General features: G+C 39.7%; 1 protein-coding gene across 2 annotated transcripts; it reads left to right on the forward strand.

Annotated features, from left to right (window-relative positions):
• The first annotated feature begins 1,865 nt into the window (after positions 1 to 1,865).
• LOC104138321 (general transcription factor IIE subunit 1) lies at positions 1,866 to 14,285 on the forward strand. 2 transcript variants are annotated; one of them, XM_009665859.2, is made up of 6 exons: positions 1,866 to 1,879; positions 4,152 to 4,263; positions 9,159 to 9,617; positions 10,788 to 10,989; positions 11,518 to 11,744; positions 12,130 to 14,285. In XM_009665859.2, exons 3-6 carry the CDS (start codon positions 9,173 to 9,175, stop codon positions 12,519 to 12,521), a joined length of 1,266 nt encoding a protein of 421 aa, XP_009664154.1. In that variant the 5' UTR covers positions 1,866 to 1,879; positions 4,152 to 4,263; positions 9,159 to 9,172; the 3' UTR covers positions 12,522 to 14,285. The 2 variants fall into 2 exon arrangements, with proteins under 2 accessions (XP_009664154.1, XP_068798862.1); XM_068942761.1 differs by lacking the exons at positions 1,866 to 1,879; positions 4,152 to 4,263 and having other exon boundaries at positions 9,045 to 9,617.
• The last annotated feature ends 973 nt before the right edge of the window (positions 14,286 to 15,258 follow it).

The raw sequence follows: 15,258 nt of genomic DNA on the forward strand, positions 1-15,258 counted from the left end.
TGTGCAAGACAGCCCACACTTAACACTCTGGAAAATGCATTGCAATTGCAATAGCATAGCTAAATCCACAGATGCTTATCCAGAGCCTGCATATGTATGTCTCCTATTGATTAAAAGAAAGATATTGAAGAGGGCGGAGGAAACATGTCTTCCTGTGCCTGCTTTAATGTCGAAAAAGTGAGGAACATGAGCAATCAATTATTGTTTTTGCCTTCGTCTGTCAACTCTGAAAGAAATTGTTCTGAGGATTTTCTCAGAACAGAGAAAAAGTTTAATTTCCTGTTGTTACCTATGCAGAAATCTATTTTTAGCGTCAGCCTACTGCATCTCCCCTGCTTCTGTTGCCCTAGACATTATAATGGAAGTGAAGGCTGTGTCACAGGAAGAGAGAAATACAGCTACTTGCAACTTTGGGATATAATTTAAGAGTCTCCTTAGAAATACTGAAAGACGTAAAGAAAGAAAATGGACGTGTTTCTTCATGCTCACGCTTTGTGTAGTTGAGGTGCCTCAGAAACATTGAAGATCTGGTCTGATTTAGAGACAGACTGTTTCTTAAGCCTGTTTTTTCTCTATGTTAGTAAACAACCATTTTTTTTTCTTTTAAATAAGGTTCCGCTTAGAATTCATTAGTTGTATTTACCCATTTTTCTACTTCTGTTTAAATCTAGTGAGAAGCATATATTTTCTTCACAGAGTGCAAGATTCACAAAGCATTCCGCGTTCCATCCTGAAAATCACCAGATTTCTTTCACCAGAGAGCAACAGCCTGTTGTTTACATCACTTGGAACAAACACACATATATATTTTTTTTTTGATTACTGCAGAGTCTAGCTCTATGAAGGACAGCCTCAATATTTTAGCTTCCAGCAAATTTTTACTGTTAATATAGATACAAAGAATTAATCCAGTTTATTCTGTATTGGATCAAACGAGGCATTACAGGAAAGGCAAAGCCTTTGTTTGGACGCTAGCATTTGAATGCAAAAATGTTGGGTTGCCAAGAAACTTCTACAGCTCTAAAACTTCAGAAGCCCGTGCAGTGAAGACCGTACTATTTCAGAGGAAGAAAGAGCAGCATGTCCTACAAAAAGCAAAATGCTGGCAGCTATTGAGGACAGGGAGAACACAGGAAAGGAACTTGATTCTACCAAAATCTAGGTATTGGTGTTGAAACACACACACGAGTGAGCTTGTATTAGAGTCAATTACAGTTGAATGCTGCTTAGAAGCAAAGTTCCAGAGCAATGCCTACAGATGCCCCAGAAGTTATCTGCAAGGAAAACAGTAAGATTAAATAGAATACATGAGTTGGAGACAGCAGGCACTGCGGAGGGTGGACTAGGGGAGCAGCAAAGAGCTCGAGGAACGCACCAGCGCTAACAACAAAACACTCCTTCCCCAGGGCACACCACCATCTTCTCACAGCTGGCTCTATGGGCTATCGGTGAAAGGAGGAAAAAAAAAATCCAAACAGCATTCTCAAAACCAGCATTCTCAAAACCTTGGATGTCACCTTAGTGATAACAGTAGGCAAATAACCTGCTTATGCTTGTTCAGGTATCATCAGCTGATCTCTGTCCTAGCTTCCTATTTTGGAGGGCCAGAAGCGGTGGTGAGAAGCAACAGCGAAGCTCCTCCAAGAAGCTAAACCTCTCAACCTTAGCACCAGTAGAACAAGATTAGCCAGAAGGAATAAGACTTAATCAAAGCAGAGGCAGAAACCACAGAAACACAATTTGCTTTGGAAAAAAAGTCTCCGAATATTTATGCATTATGTGGGAAGCTGCCTTTGACTGTTAAACAGGCTAGTAACACAACATGCAAACTGGCTGAAAACTGTGATCGAGAAGCAAGTAGATCACGCAGTTGTTTCCTGTAAGTCTGCCTGACTGAGAGCGTCATAACTTTGAATATCGAAGATTTTTAAGGTCTTTGGTAGCTTAGCTTGCTCCCATACTCTGTACTTAGAGGAGAGGACAATACTTATAAAGGGGTTAGTCTGTTTTACATACTGACATTGAGCAATTTACTCACTGAGAACATAAACTGATTTTCTGTACTACAGTGAATCAGCTCTGAATTATATTAATTGCATATGGGACAACTTCTCTTGGTCTAATTTATTTTGCAAAGTACATTCTCCTAGCTCAAGGGTTATGCAGAAGGAATACAAGAATCTCAGTAGGGAGGCTGTGCCTGCTGGGTATTACATGTTTAATTAACTCCAGTCATTAGGCTTGCTCATGATTTCCTGCTACTATAGTCTTAGTTTTCTTTTAACCTTACTAAACTTTCTGCGTTAGGCAGATACTCAGCATAGAAAAAAAGTTATCCCTAGACTTTTCCCTCTTAATATTTCAGTGAAAATGGTTCATTTCTTTGAGAAAGATAAAAAGAAAAATTAATCTTAACCTATAGTAAAACCAATTAAGAGATTATAAAGACTCTGTTGTGGCAAAGTACTGAAATGCCATCATTTTTTAAATTATAAATTTAGTTCTAGTAGCTGGAGTTGTCAGGATTAGGCATAGCTTTTTTTCAGGCTACGCCCACCACGTGAATTTAGCCTCTGTTTATGAAACCTTGAGTAGTTTCTTATAATTCACATCAACTTAGCTCCTCAAATGCTGTATCTGCATTCTGGCATATATATGCCGAGAGCTGGAAACCAATTCTCTTAACAATACCCACAGCCAACTCCAGAAGGTGTCTGCTGTCTTTATGAACCAGATGATGGGAGAACGTAACAGAGGCAGATGGGTTGGAGAGAGGAGAACAAAAAAAGAAGAGTTTCAGAGGAGAAGGGAGTAAAACAGCATAGAAAGACAGTAGAGAGTGGCAGGCTGTTAAGATCACATGACTACAGTACATTCCTCTCTTGACCCCATTACACCTGAAACAGCATTTTGTTGCTGTCATCTCAAACCCGAACCAAAACACATCTCCCCTCCTGTGTGACTAGTAACTGTTGTTACACATTTTTCAATTATTCATATGCTAGAAGACAGTAGACGTAAAACTGACACCCCTACGAATATTAAAATTTAAAAAGATATTATCCCAAACAATCGTTCTTTAGATTTAAAAATAAAGTAAGTTATATTAAGTGAATCCTAAGGCTAAGCATCCAGAAGTCGACAAATGTACCAGCATGGCAACCACTCATTCCCCTTTCTTTTTCAGTGGGGTGCAGCCTCACTGCATGATCCCAAACTTCCTTTTACAGAAATCCCTTGTTTCATTCACTGCACAGGACAGGCTGTGTTCTTGTGATAAATGAGGATGGCATAACAAAGGAGAAAGTCTTCTGCTTTATTTCAGTTTTCAGGGCAATAAATGAGATAAGGCTTTACAAGAGAAAGGAGGGTGTTGTAGACCAGGCAGTTAAGTACCAGCTGGGAGAACTGAATTCCCTCCCTATTTCTGCCGGTGCTAGAAACGCAATACAACAGGTTGTGGTGTTTGGTGAGGACCCAGTCTGTGATCCCGATGGTCATGCTTTGGAAGTACCAATCACAACCAGAATTCAGGGCTGAGGGAGCTATGCTGCAGTGATAGAGTACTAAGATCTGAGTTTTTGCCTCTCTCAGTTCAGGCTCTCAGAACTGTCCATCAGTCTTGGTTTCCAGTTCTGTACCTCAGAGCTTCATATGCAAAATAGGCGTAATATCCTTTCTCTTTCTGGATATTGTTAAGACTACGGTGTAAACTAATCTGAAAATACAGGTCCAAAGCCCCCATAGTTGATTTAGTTGGATACCAGCATGCCTTTGAGGATCACAGAATTAGGTAATACAGGTAGAACACCACAGAAAAATGAGAAGGAAATGAATCATCTCAACACAAGGTTCGGATGGTTCACAAAATAAGCTGGGCTCAGTGCCACGTACTCAGTGATGAAAATTAACAGCCTGCATGTTAGTGAGGCAGAGACTTTGTGAAAGGGACAGCCAGGGGAAAAAGGAGAGAGATGTGACCATGTGATCAAGAACCCTTCTGTACAAAGGAGCAAGTGATATATGGGCATTTAACCTTAATCCTGGCCATTTTGTCTTTTTAGAGTGCCTAGATTGTTTTTTAAACTGAGGGAGAGGTGGATATAAGTTGGTATGGAGAATGTGGAATATAGCTTCTGTGTGCCTTTCAGGAGAAATGCAGAACAGCAGGGGCTGGGCAAAGGGAGGACAAAAAGCAGTTTATGACAGCTCACAACCTCTCAAGAGGCCGTTTACACCAACCTCTGCTCTGCCAACAATCAGGTAAAACATACCATATTTACTCTGATTTTGATCATACCGTTGGTTCCCAGAGCAGTGACCCATTTATTTTCTCATTCAGCCTCTGATCTGACTCCCTTCACTTGTTTCTACCATCTGGGACTGCTCAGCTGACTACCTGCCTCCTTCTCCTCAAGTAGTTTGCAAGTGCTGGGCAATGTCGATGCCATTCCAGATAAAGCCTTCAGCCGTCCAAATGGTTTTGAAATTATGCCAGTAAATTACTTTACCTTTCCCCATCTCAAGCTCCTGCTCTCAATGGTATCTTTGTTACACAACACTGCAACAACACAGGAGCAAGAATCGCTTTTCCCACAGCGCTCAGCGCCAGGGCTACACACAGGCAGAAATGCCTGCTCAAACTGCGCTTTATTTTTCTCTGCTTACACTTTTCACTCCTGCGCTGAGCGTGCAGGATTAAGCCTGCAGGTAGCACGGCGTGAGCTCACGCAGAATCGTCTCCTGGTGGCCACCCAAGCAGGCACCCGGATGAGCGGTGCCTCCACTGCCGAGATTAACCTCCGCTATGCCCACATTAACTGTCCTCTCCCAACAGCCCCCGTTATTAGCCACAGCTTACTCCAGCGTGTGCCATTTCCTGTTACAGGAAGCAGTGTTAACAACCAGACCATCATACCACTTAATTTAGAAAGCTATTTCATGTTTTCTTGTCATGTATTTCCACATCCCCACACACAGGACCGTCATATGAGTGACAGCTCTGAGGTTACATGACACTTTACCTATTCAAAACACATAAGGAGATCCACAGGTATTACTCATCGTAAATATTTCCCACAGACTAAAACCAACAGGTACCAGTAAGTAGGCTTGCTCCTTTGCATGTTGTAGTGTAACACAATGACAAAGGAGTGTACTCAAAAACCGCTATACGAAATAAACTCTGTCTACTTATTTTTACTCACAAGGAGATTTAAAATCTGCAGCTGAATGTATGTAATTCATCTATACCAATTGTACTTCTCAGTTGTATGTGACCACCAGCCAGTTTCTTATTTAAGAGAGTGAGAAAGCGTAGTATTTTCTTCAGTAGAAGGCATGAAACAGATCCCTGCTATCATAAATTAGAGGCAAAAGCAGAGCTAACCTCAAATCTGCTATTTTTATAGAATCATCTGTTCCTGCAGTTTCTAAACTGCAGTCTCCTACTCGTCTGAACCTTGGAAGTATTTTGAGTCCTAAATTCTTGCTACAGCTAATAAAATCTGACTATTGAGTATTCCTCAGAGGTACTACCCTTCGTGTAGTGAGGTTTTGATACTCTGCTCTGCATTTTATTAAAACGCTTATTTTAGCGTTGCTTATAAACTCAAATGCCTCATCTATAAAAGGAAATAATAGCATTCGTATTCTAGAGAAATATAGCAAAAAATTGTTTTTATCAGCCCTCTGAAGACCTAAGTCATCTAAAAAGATTAACAAGCAGAAGTGGAAAAATTACTAGTAAAGACATTATTGATTTTATTTTCTTCCCTGCAAGATGTTCAGGTTTCCAGGTTTGCTTGGTTATAAGAAGTTCTAAGCACTAATTATGTAAATTATCATCTAAACTAAATCAAAAAGTTAATAATGCTGATACTTCTGGCTTTCTAAAGTCATGCTATTGAAAACACTAACCAACTATTGCAGTCACTTACAATTTCAATCCTTGTCTGCTCTAGGTGCACTCTACTGAGCAATAAGATTTGTAGCTTTATTATGATGCAATATATATCTATAAGATTGAATTCATTCAGTTGCTAATGAAGGTGATTTGGGGACTCTCTTTCTCCAGCTGGTTGTTAATTAGGGCTTATCACAGATAGGTCTAGGAAAAGGCTGGGAAATACTTAAGCTTGTTGTGCATTTACTTCAAGCTCTTAGGAAAGGAGTGGTTCTTCTACAGTATCAGCCTGAAGTTTTTCTGCATATAAAAGTGAGGTAATAATGTTTTTAACTTAGTTGCAAATGATATGGTTATTTTAACATCTACTTTTATAAATATTTCTGTTGTAATGCTTTTAATGTGTAAGGGCTGATCAAAATATAGTGAGGTGCCTAGTTTGTCTTTTCAGGCAGCTCCAGTAAGATGTTGTTAATTAAGCAGCTGATTCCAGAAAACCTTGCAGAGCTTGCTCTATGTGATGATGCCTGTTAACTTGAAATTCTTCTTTTGATAATTGACTACTAGCATGACAAACAACTCTGTGTAGGCTTCCCAAAACAGAGAGACTGTCCAAAAAGTAGTTCCCACTCCTGTTTACGGAGAAGTTGAAGGGCTGCATTCTTTTTCCTCAACAAACATTATAGTGGCTTCCCTATTAACTATAAACTGAAGGGCCTCTCTTGCACCTAAGCTGCAGAGAAATCTTAAAGATACCAATATGTTAAAAATATAGCTTCTACTATAATAGAAACAAATACTCTAAAAGCAGCTAAAGATAGAAGCTGGACCATGATTTGTAAAACATCTTGTCAATACTGTTAATTCAAAAAACAGAAACTCACAGGAGTAGCAAAATACCTTTCTCCTTAATGGAAACTCAGCTCTGGAGCAGATTCCTGCTTAAAGCCACTTTGTCTCTGCAGGGAGCTGCTGCTGCTGCTTCTTCCTCCTCTTGATAATTCTCTTAAAGGAGAATTGCTATCCATGAACTGAAAACTACACAACAGCTTTTAAAGACCTGCAGTTCTTCTGAACTGCAAAAGTGCTACAGATCAGACTCAGTGATTATAAAATTGGGAGACTTAACAAAATGGACTGGAGAAATGCAACATCAGATATACTGAAGTGCTGTAGAGAACCCTTTTTTTCTTATTTCTGTTTGAAATTGTTTTTACTATAGAATACATATGCTATGTTCCCTTGTAACTTAAAGTAACACTTCTTGATGGGTTTGTGTTTTCCATACGTGCATTTTAGTCAGGGTAAATTCGGCTGTTCTTAGTAAAAGAAAGCCATTTCCTCTACATTCAGTCAAATCGCTGTATATCTAAATTCACACTGCAAATGGCCAGTGGGTCTTGTGAATATATCCTGAAAGAGTGGGAAGCTTTTTTCCATTTCAAGAAAAGAAATCCACAGCACTTACACTACCTGGGGAGTGCTGTTCCCCCACCCCCCCTTCCTTTTTGCTGACTAGTTTACGTGGTTATAAGACTGACCTGAGAAAAGCTTTCAACATCAAGGTGTTTGGAAGCACTTCAGCGCAATCCAAACTTCTGAGTACTTTAGAAGTACTGCTTGCTTTAGAGGTGCAAGTACCTAACACAAGCCTGAGATAAGAAGTCATCCAGAGAATGTATCAGCCAGTAGCCTGTTCCAGTGCTCCTGCACCTGTGGGAAATCTAGGATTGGATTTCTCTGTGCCAGGGCTCTGCTCCTACTGCAGGTGAGGCTGTTCCAAGAGCAAGGCCAGCCACAGCTTCTGCCTGGAATGAACAAGTGTTCGGCAAGTCCTTGTTCAGTGCTTGCTGCTCTTCCTTGACTTCAGCTCTCTGCCAGGATTAGCAGAGCATGCAGAACACCCAGCCCCTCTCCCATCAAAGGGGGCACAATTTCCTTCCCTTAGGCCCTGCCAAAAATCTCCCCCAATTGTCAATATGGTGCTATTAATTAATTAAGCTAATAGCTGTCTTTAGCTGCAGACCAGCAGGCTTACAGTAGTATTTAGGTAGTGAAAAGATAGTGCTTCCCCTGTCAGGTGCAAGTGTACTTACAGCTGAACTACTGTGCTGCTGCAGAATGCTTTTGTTTATTTTAACTGGGACTTCTCTTGAAGGTCACCTGGAAGCCTCATGTAGCCACAACCCACAAGTGGCAGGGCTTGTGCAAGGTGCCCCTCAGCAATGGATGCCAATGCCAGTGATGGCAGTGCAACTGTGCCATAAAATGCCTTCCCCCTACCACGCACCTTCTCATCTGGGGGCATCACCATCACTGCTGGGCTGCACTTATCCCTAACATTGCATGGCACACTGCAAAGCAATCTGGCTAGAGCCTGCTGTGTCAAATATTACTGCAGGGTGTTAACATGTCTCAAGCAAGTGAATTAGGATGCAGCTTAATTGAAACTTATCTAAGAAATTATTTCTTTTCCTTCCACTCCTTACGAATAGGGAATGGTAATGACAGTTCAATTAACCAGAATGTAATTATTCTACTTTAATAGGCTTAGAAACTGATTAGTGTCAAAGGCCCTATTTCTACAGGGTAGAAGGGTAACAGAGCAAAAAGTTCTGCTACATATGTTTCCTGGAGATTGTGTGGTGGAACAAGCAGGCTCAGCCCCACCCATACTGTGCTGCACAAGGACAATGTCAGACAAGATGCAGTATCCTGTGCTCTGACAGTTAGAAAAACCCAAATAGCAAACTAAGAGGTGCTCAAGTACCTTTTGTGGCTAAAGTCTCCTCTACTTCAGTGTTGGTGCATTAACCTAGGGATTTTGTGCTTCATTTTTGTCCTTGCGCTGTAATGTAGTGTGTGTTTACTTGGCTGGTTGTGAAAGAAAAAGACCTAATTTGGGTAGACCTCAACATGAAAGTTAACTACACTGCCTCCTGTAAAAGACGAAGATTATGAACTTGTCCTAACCCAATCTTCCTCGATGCTCTCTGTGAGTCTTTACACAAGAGGCCTTCAACGTTTCAGGTATAATCATTACACCTGAAGATCAGGTAACCTTTGACATCTGCATGCTCTACCTCATTTCCCAGGTGCAAATTAAGGATTTTATATTAATCTGTTCAGTGAGGATTATTACAGAAGAGCAGCAAAGTAAATGAGTTGCTTCATATAAGCCTGTGAGCTCTGAGAGACTCACCGCAGCCTGCCTCCATTTTGTATGTGGTATTAATACTTCTCTTTCTGACAGTGTTTTAGCTGCTGATGGAAGAAAACATTATTACTGAGGTTCCAGCAGCCTTAAAGCGTCTAGCCAAATACATGGTGCGTGGTTTCTATGGAATAGAGTACTCACTGGCCCTTGATATATTGATCCGCTACCCCTGTGTCAAAGAGGATGACTTGTTACAGTTGCTCAAGTATGAACGTAAGCAATTGCGTACCGTCCTCAACACACTCAAAGCAGACAAATTTGTCAAGTTGCGTATGCGAGTTGAAACGGGGCCTAATGGGAAGAGCACAAGGCACAATTACTATTACATCAATTACAAGGTGCTGGTAGATGTGGTAAAATACAAACTGGATCATGTACGCCGGAAGATAGAAGCGGATGAGCGGGATTCAACTACCAGGTCTTCTTTCAAATGTCCATCTTGCTCCAGCACTTACACAGACCTGGAAGTCAACCAGCTGTTTGATGTATTTACAGGTATGTTTGGTTATACTGCTCGCTTGCTCTTATCTTGAAGAATAACTTTGACAGCATGGAGGTGGTTCCTGTGCAAACTTTGCAATGAAAGCATGTTTGTTAAGATGTACCTCTTTGCTGGTGGGACAAGGGCATGAACCAGGATAAGAAGCTGGGAGGTGAGGGTAAGAGGAAAAAGCTGTGTATGTTTAAAAAAAAAAAAAAAAACCCTGAGCAAGAGGAGGCATAACTTGGATTTTAAGAGCCAGGGTTGAGATTCAGATTCTGGCCTCAGTTTTGCTATGAACAAGCCACTTACCCTGGGATAAAATTACTTACCAACTCCTGTGTGTTCTAGTCTCATATAGAAATGAGAATGCACTAGTCATTTTACTCTCATGTTTTGAATTTGTTGTTTAATCCATATGCATCTTCAACTCTTGTGATGAAAGACATGACGAAGCTTTAATTAAACCCTGCACCCACCTACTGCAATAAAAATAATGCAACTCAGCAGCAGAGGAGTGGTTTCTGCCACTCCTGTACTAATCTGGAAACACAGAAGTTCTGACACCTCCAAAGGCCACACAACAAATCCATAGCAGAGGTGACATCAAACTCAAGAGTTCTTCTCAAAGACTGAAGTAACTAGAGTATGGTATCAAAATGAGTTAAAATGGCATCATACATTACTGCAATATGTAAGTGCAGCTACTGTGTTAACATCTGGGTCATGGTATCTGGAAAGGATGCCAGAGCCAGGAAGAATGAGCAATGCTTTATATGATCATCTTGCAATTGCAAGGTGGAGCTATTGAACTATCAGTCAGCAAAACCATCCCTTTATATTTTATTAGAATAACTGATTTTTTTTCTAGTAAAATACATGCTTTAAAACTCTTCCCTTGAGACATAAATGTAGGCTTTACTCTAGGCTTTGACTCTAAGAGTCTTTTTGAACTTCGAAAGAATCATTAGCAGATGCTATCTATGCTTGCAATGTCTTCTCTTTTCTTATGCTTGCCTTTAATTAACATGAGTTCCTTTGAATGAAATGAACAAATGGATATTGAGTCTAGAGAAGTCAGTTAGAACTTGTTAATAATTGTCCAGGCTGTGGGTTTCTTGACAAGTTATTGCTAAGCTTTTCCTTCCCTTACATGGGAATTTCCAATTTGGGTAACGTTGCAGAGACTTTCCGCTGCACTTACTGCAACACTGAAGTAGAGGAGGATGCCTCAGCACTTCCCAAACGAGATGCTCGAACCTTGCTAGCAAGATTCAATGAGCAGATTGAACCTATCTTTCTGCTATTGCGTGAGACTGAAGATATTGTTTTGCCATATGACTTGCTGGAGCCTCAACCTACAGAAATCCCAGAACTATCAGAAGGGTATGAATGCAACTCTAGAACTCCTGATCAGTACAACTCCCACCCCACAAAACTTCCCAGTTATAAAATATTTGCCAAACACCTGATTTACAGCCCCCTTTCTGTTTTGCTTTGTTCTGTACTGTCTAATGTAAAAGTTGCAAGCTGCTTAATGAAGATGCTTGTATTATGGCATTTTAAACCACTAGTTTGCATTTATGATTTAATTTTTGCTACCTGTTTTGTTTTAAGGAGTATGCAGTTCTCCAGACTTCTGCTGCTTTGGCTAATATTGTTTACAGGCTTTTCTGTAAGAAAATGATGTTACTCTATCAGTATGCTTTACCCAGGGATGCACTACTGAAGAGAATGCGCAACAGCTAATGGTTCAGAATCACTCATCTCTGTGATAATGGAGAGAGTGAAAACTGTTTTAATATGGAGAACTTGTTAAAGTTAAGCAGCTGACCAAACACCTTTTTCTTTGGGGTGTTTTTTTTGACTGAGGCTTATAATTAATCTCTCCAAAATGGGTAACATTTCTTTCAGCTTTGATCATAAGGCATGTTCAAGTGTGCTGGAATCTAGCACTCGACCTGAAAAATGGGCCAACAAAAGTTCCTCTTTTGGCAATATGTACACCCAAAATTTAGTTATTGATGTCCAAGACTCTGAGGCGAAGAAGAAAATAAGAGAAAAAGTAACTAAAGAACAACCTGTTTGGATGTCACAGAGTACTGTGGAAGGAGCAGCAGCAGCCACCAGCAATACTGTTGGTAAGTTTTAGAGGCAACTGCATCTCAATGTAAGTTTCCTAATACACAGTTACTCTTCAGTGCTGCACTAGTGACTGTCAAACCTTAGTGTTTCTGAAAACTAGCCTTTAGACTAGTATAATAGTAGGTATACTAGGTAGTATTCCTAAAGCCACAGTTTAGGCATTATGTTCTGAAAAGTTCTGGTTCTGACAGTGTATTTAAAACAACACATATGTTGTTGTAAAATTCTTGAATGCAGGCATTTTTCAAGAGAATTCTAAAGTGTGGGTAAACAAGACAATAGAGTAGAAAAATCCTCTTATTTGTGTTATGGAGGATAGCTGTGGTTGCCATAGTCATGTGGTTACTATCAATCCCTCTAACATTTGATATTGTGTATTAGGAGTACATCCTTCTGAAGAAATTGAAGAAAGCTGTAAAGAAACTGTCACTGATAGTGAAATCATCAAGACTCTACTGATCCATGAATCTAAGCCATCTTCTGGCACAGAGCGTGCTCCCCTTGCCAAAAGCAAGCTACCTGAATCGGAAAGTGACACTAGTGAATCTGAGGAAGATGCCAAGCATTCAAGATCTGAAGTAATGAAAGTAGCTGGCAGCAACTTTGAACAAGAGGAACAGGAAACACTAGATCCCATTTTATTGGTAGCTGGCCAGCCTCACTCCTATAGTGAAGTTAATGAAAATCCAGAGCTTGTGTGTCTCATGACAAATGAGGAGAGAGAGGCTTACATAAAAGTAGGGCAAGAAATGTTCCAGTCTGTCTTTGAATAAATACTATTACACTGAATATGCAAACTTGTATAGGACGGGTGACATTTCCTTTTGAGATGAGTTAAACAGTCAAACTGGTTTTGTCTTCTGTTCTTCAAAAAATTATCAGTGAAGGATTAATTTGTTTGTATTTCTTGCTGTTATGCAGGACAGCAAAACTGAGTTTTACCTGCTACAGGTAACTCCAGTTCAAAATACTAGCACTGCAGCCAAAGCAACCCAAAGTTCCTGTGGGCTTTCTATTGTCTTAATGCTTAGGTTTAGTGCGAATGCCGTAATCAGTTTTGAGGCATGATTCATCCCATGACTGTAATGGGATCAAAGAAACCAACAACATGAAGATTCTAAAGCAATGTCACAATCCCTTTTTAAGAAATCGACTATTCCACCTTCCTTCCAGAAGAAGCAGTTTCTTCTGGTAACATAAATGAGTTTACTCCTAATATAATTGGCACCGAGTGAATCCAAATGCATTTAGTACTGTATAGTGAATGACTAACCAGAAAACAGAGGTGTGATACATGAATTTCCCTCTAAAAGAAGAGTTGTTAATAAAATTGTTAGCTATAGAGTATCAGCTTTAGCTTAATTTTTGCCCTAGAAATTCATTATCCAAATTCTTTTGAGTATTCTGCACACAACTGTTAAAGTGATGAACTGAACTGTGCACATAAAATTGACTCTTGAATGGTTTCAGAAAAGTATCTGTTCCTACTTTGTTTACTTTTCTTCTTCCTAGTATAGAAGGCTGCAGAGCAGATGTTGATGTATAAGATCTTTTTTGTACAACTATTTAGTTACTCAAACAGGTAACTGCAGCTGCTTCAGTATGCTCATATTGGACAGCATACTTCTCACTCTGGACCAGCCAGGTTAGAAAGCAAGCAATTTAGCAGGCACAAAACCATGCTTATGACCTTGCCTCTCACATCAAATGAGCTCAAGTATTAAGCCAACTTCATAGACATTTGCCTATAGTGGTATATATTTGGTGAGTGATTTTTAGTCATATTGTCTCCAGTAATCATTTTAAGCAAAATCCTACCACCACTGAAAACATTCTAGTTATAGCCAGGGTAGCTTTAAGATTTGAACTGAACTATACAGGAATAGGGCTGGCATAAGAATATAACATACGTAGCATAACTTCCATAGCTAATCTACTATTGAACATGGACTAATGAAATAATAGCACGCAAAATATGACCAAAGAAATAACAATGGCAAATGGATCTGCACAAAGAGATCACTTTAAGCAGATATTTACTGTCAGAGAGCTGAAATGAATGTCAGAAAATACAGTCTTGCCACAGAGTATTATTTCCCTATGGAAAAGTTTTCGTGAAAAGTAGGTAAGTTTCTTAAGCCTGTTTGTTTGAAGATATGAATAGGAGAATCAACATTCACTATGCCTGCCTCTTGCTACTTATTAAATGTTGGGGCTATCTTAAAAGTGTGGCCCATGTATTACTACACTAGTGAGTTGAACGGTGACGTGAGTAGGAAGTTGTCCAAATGAAGAACTAACTTACTTATTAACAAAAACCAAGTAGATAAATAGCTGTAGGCCAGTTTTGTATAGAAATCTTTATGTGATGTTTTAGACTTCCAAAACTATTTACTATTTCAAGGAGACCTTTTTAAACTCAGATTTGCTTAAATAATAGCAGCTCACAGAGCAGACAATCATAAACCAGAAGGAAGACTTACCCCCACTATCCCACAAGTCATATACAAACAGTTCCTTCCATAACCTGTAATCAGTAAAAAAAAAAAAAAAAAAAAAATATATATATATATATATATAAACTTTTCATTAATGATTTGTCTGGTTAGCCTACTTGATTACTGTTGCCTGTTCTTCCCCTTATCTCTTAACTTCTACACCTGTCACTCTCTTTACCTTCAACTTCATCACTTTTAGCATCTTTACTGTTCTCAGCATCTTCAACTGTAAACAATTCTTCAGTTCCATCCATGGTATTTGAAACATAGCATTTCTTAAACATTTTAGTTGCAGCTTCTGGACCTATGTGTTGTGTTACATCAGGTGGCTTTATTCACCCTGAAGAGGTTACAGCAAGAGCAATTTCCGAGTAGAAAAGACTGCTCTATGAAAGGCTTGTTTCATCTAACACCTGCAGTTGTGATATCATTCCTGCTGCTGTGGCAAGATGTGTGTTCATTTCTCTCTTCTCTGATAGCATGCTGGTATTTCTCTGTATTTTTCACTGCTAGTGTTTGAATGCATCAAGAATGAACATCCTTTTTCTGAACTGCATACCTGGTCATTTTTCAAACAACGCTCAGTTAATCCTTCATTAGGTCTGGCTAGCCCTTCCTGGTTTTGACACCTAACCGTTATTCCCACTAACAACTGGTCCTTGGGAATAATGTTTTGCCTCAAGATCATGTTATAGCATTTTCATACGATCTGCTAACACAGCTAAATATTAGTGTCACACATTTTTCATTCCCCAAAGTTATAATGGATTTATGCACATTTCTTCAACCATGTAATCTACTCACATGTCAAAGTAAACCAGCACTACCCCTTTGGCTCAGTAAATGTTCATAATCTTACAGCATCCAGCTGCCCACTGCTGAAACGCAGTCGGTTTTTGGTGAGTCAGAAGGTAGATGGTGCCAAAGCAAGGATGTTCACCATAGGCAGATAAAAATTGTTACAACTCATCATTCACGCGCACCAACCCTTACTGAACTCTTGCAAGGTAAC

Source organism: Struthio camelus, chromosome 4 (genome assembly GCF_040807025.1).
Source record: "Struthio camelus isolate bStrCam1 chromosome 4, bStrCam1.hap1, whole genome shotgun sequence".
Taxonomy (NCBI): domain Eukaryota; kingdom Metazoa; phylum Chordata; class Aves; order Struthioniformes; family Struthionidae; genus Struthio; species Struthio camelus.

Bases quoted from the DNA above. Each gene is read 5' to 3' on its own strand.
- LOC104138321 (XM_009665859.2), top strand. From the start codon at position 9,173: ATGGAAGAAAACATTATTACTGAGGTTCCAGCAGCCTTAAAGCGTCTA. The intron at 9,618-10,787 runs GTATGTTTGGTT...GTAACGTTGCAG, and splicing joins GCTGTTTGATGTATTTACAG to AGACTTTCCGCTGCACTTAC. The intron at 11,745-12,129 runs GTAAGTTTTAGA...ATTGTGTATTAG, and splicing joins AGCCACCAGCAATACTGTTG to GAGTACATCCTTCTGAAGAA.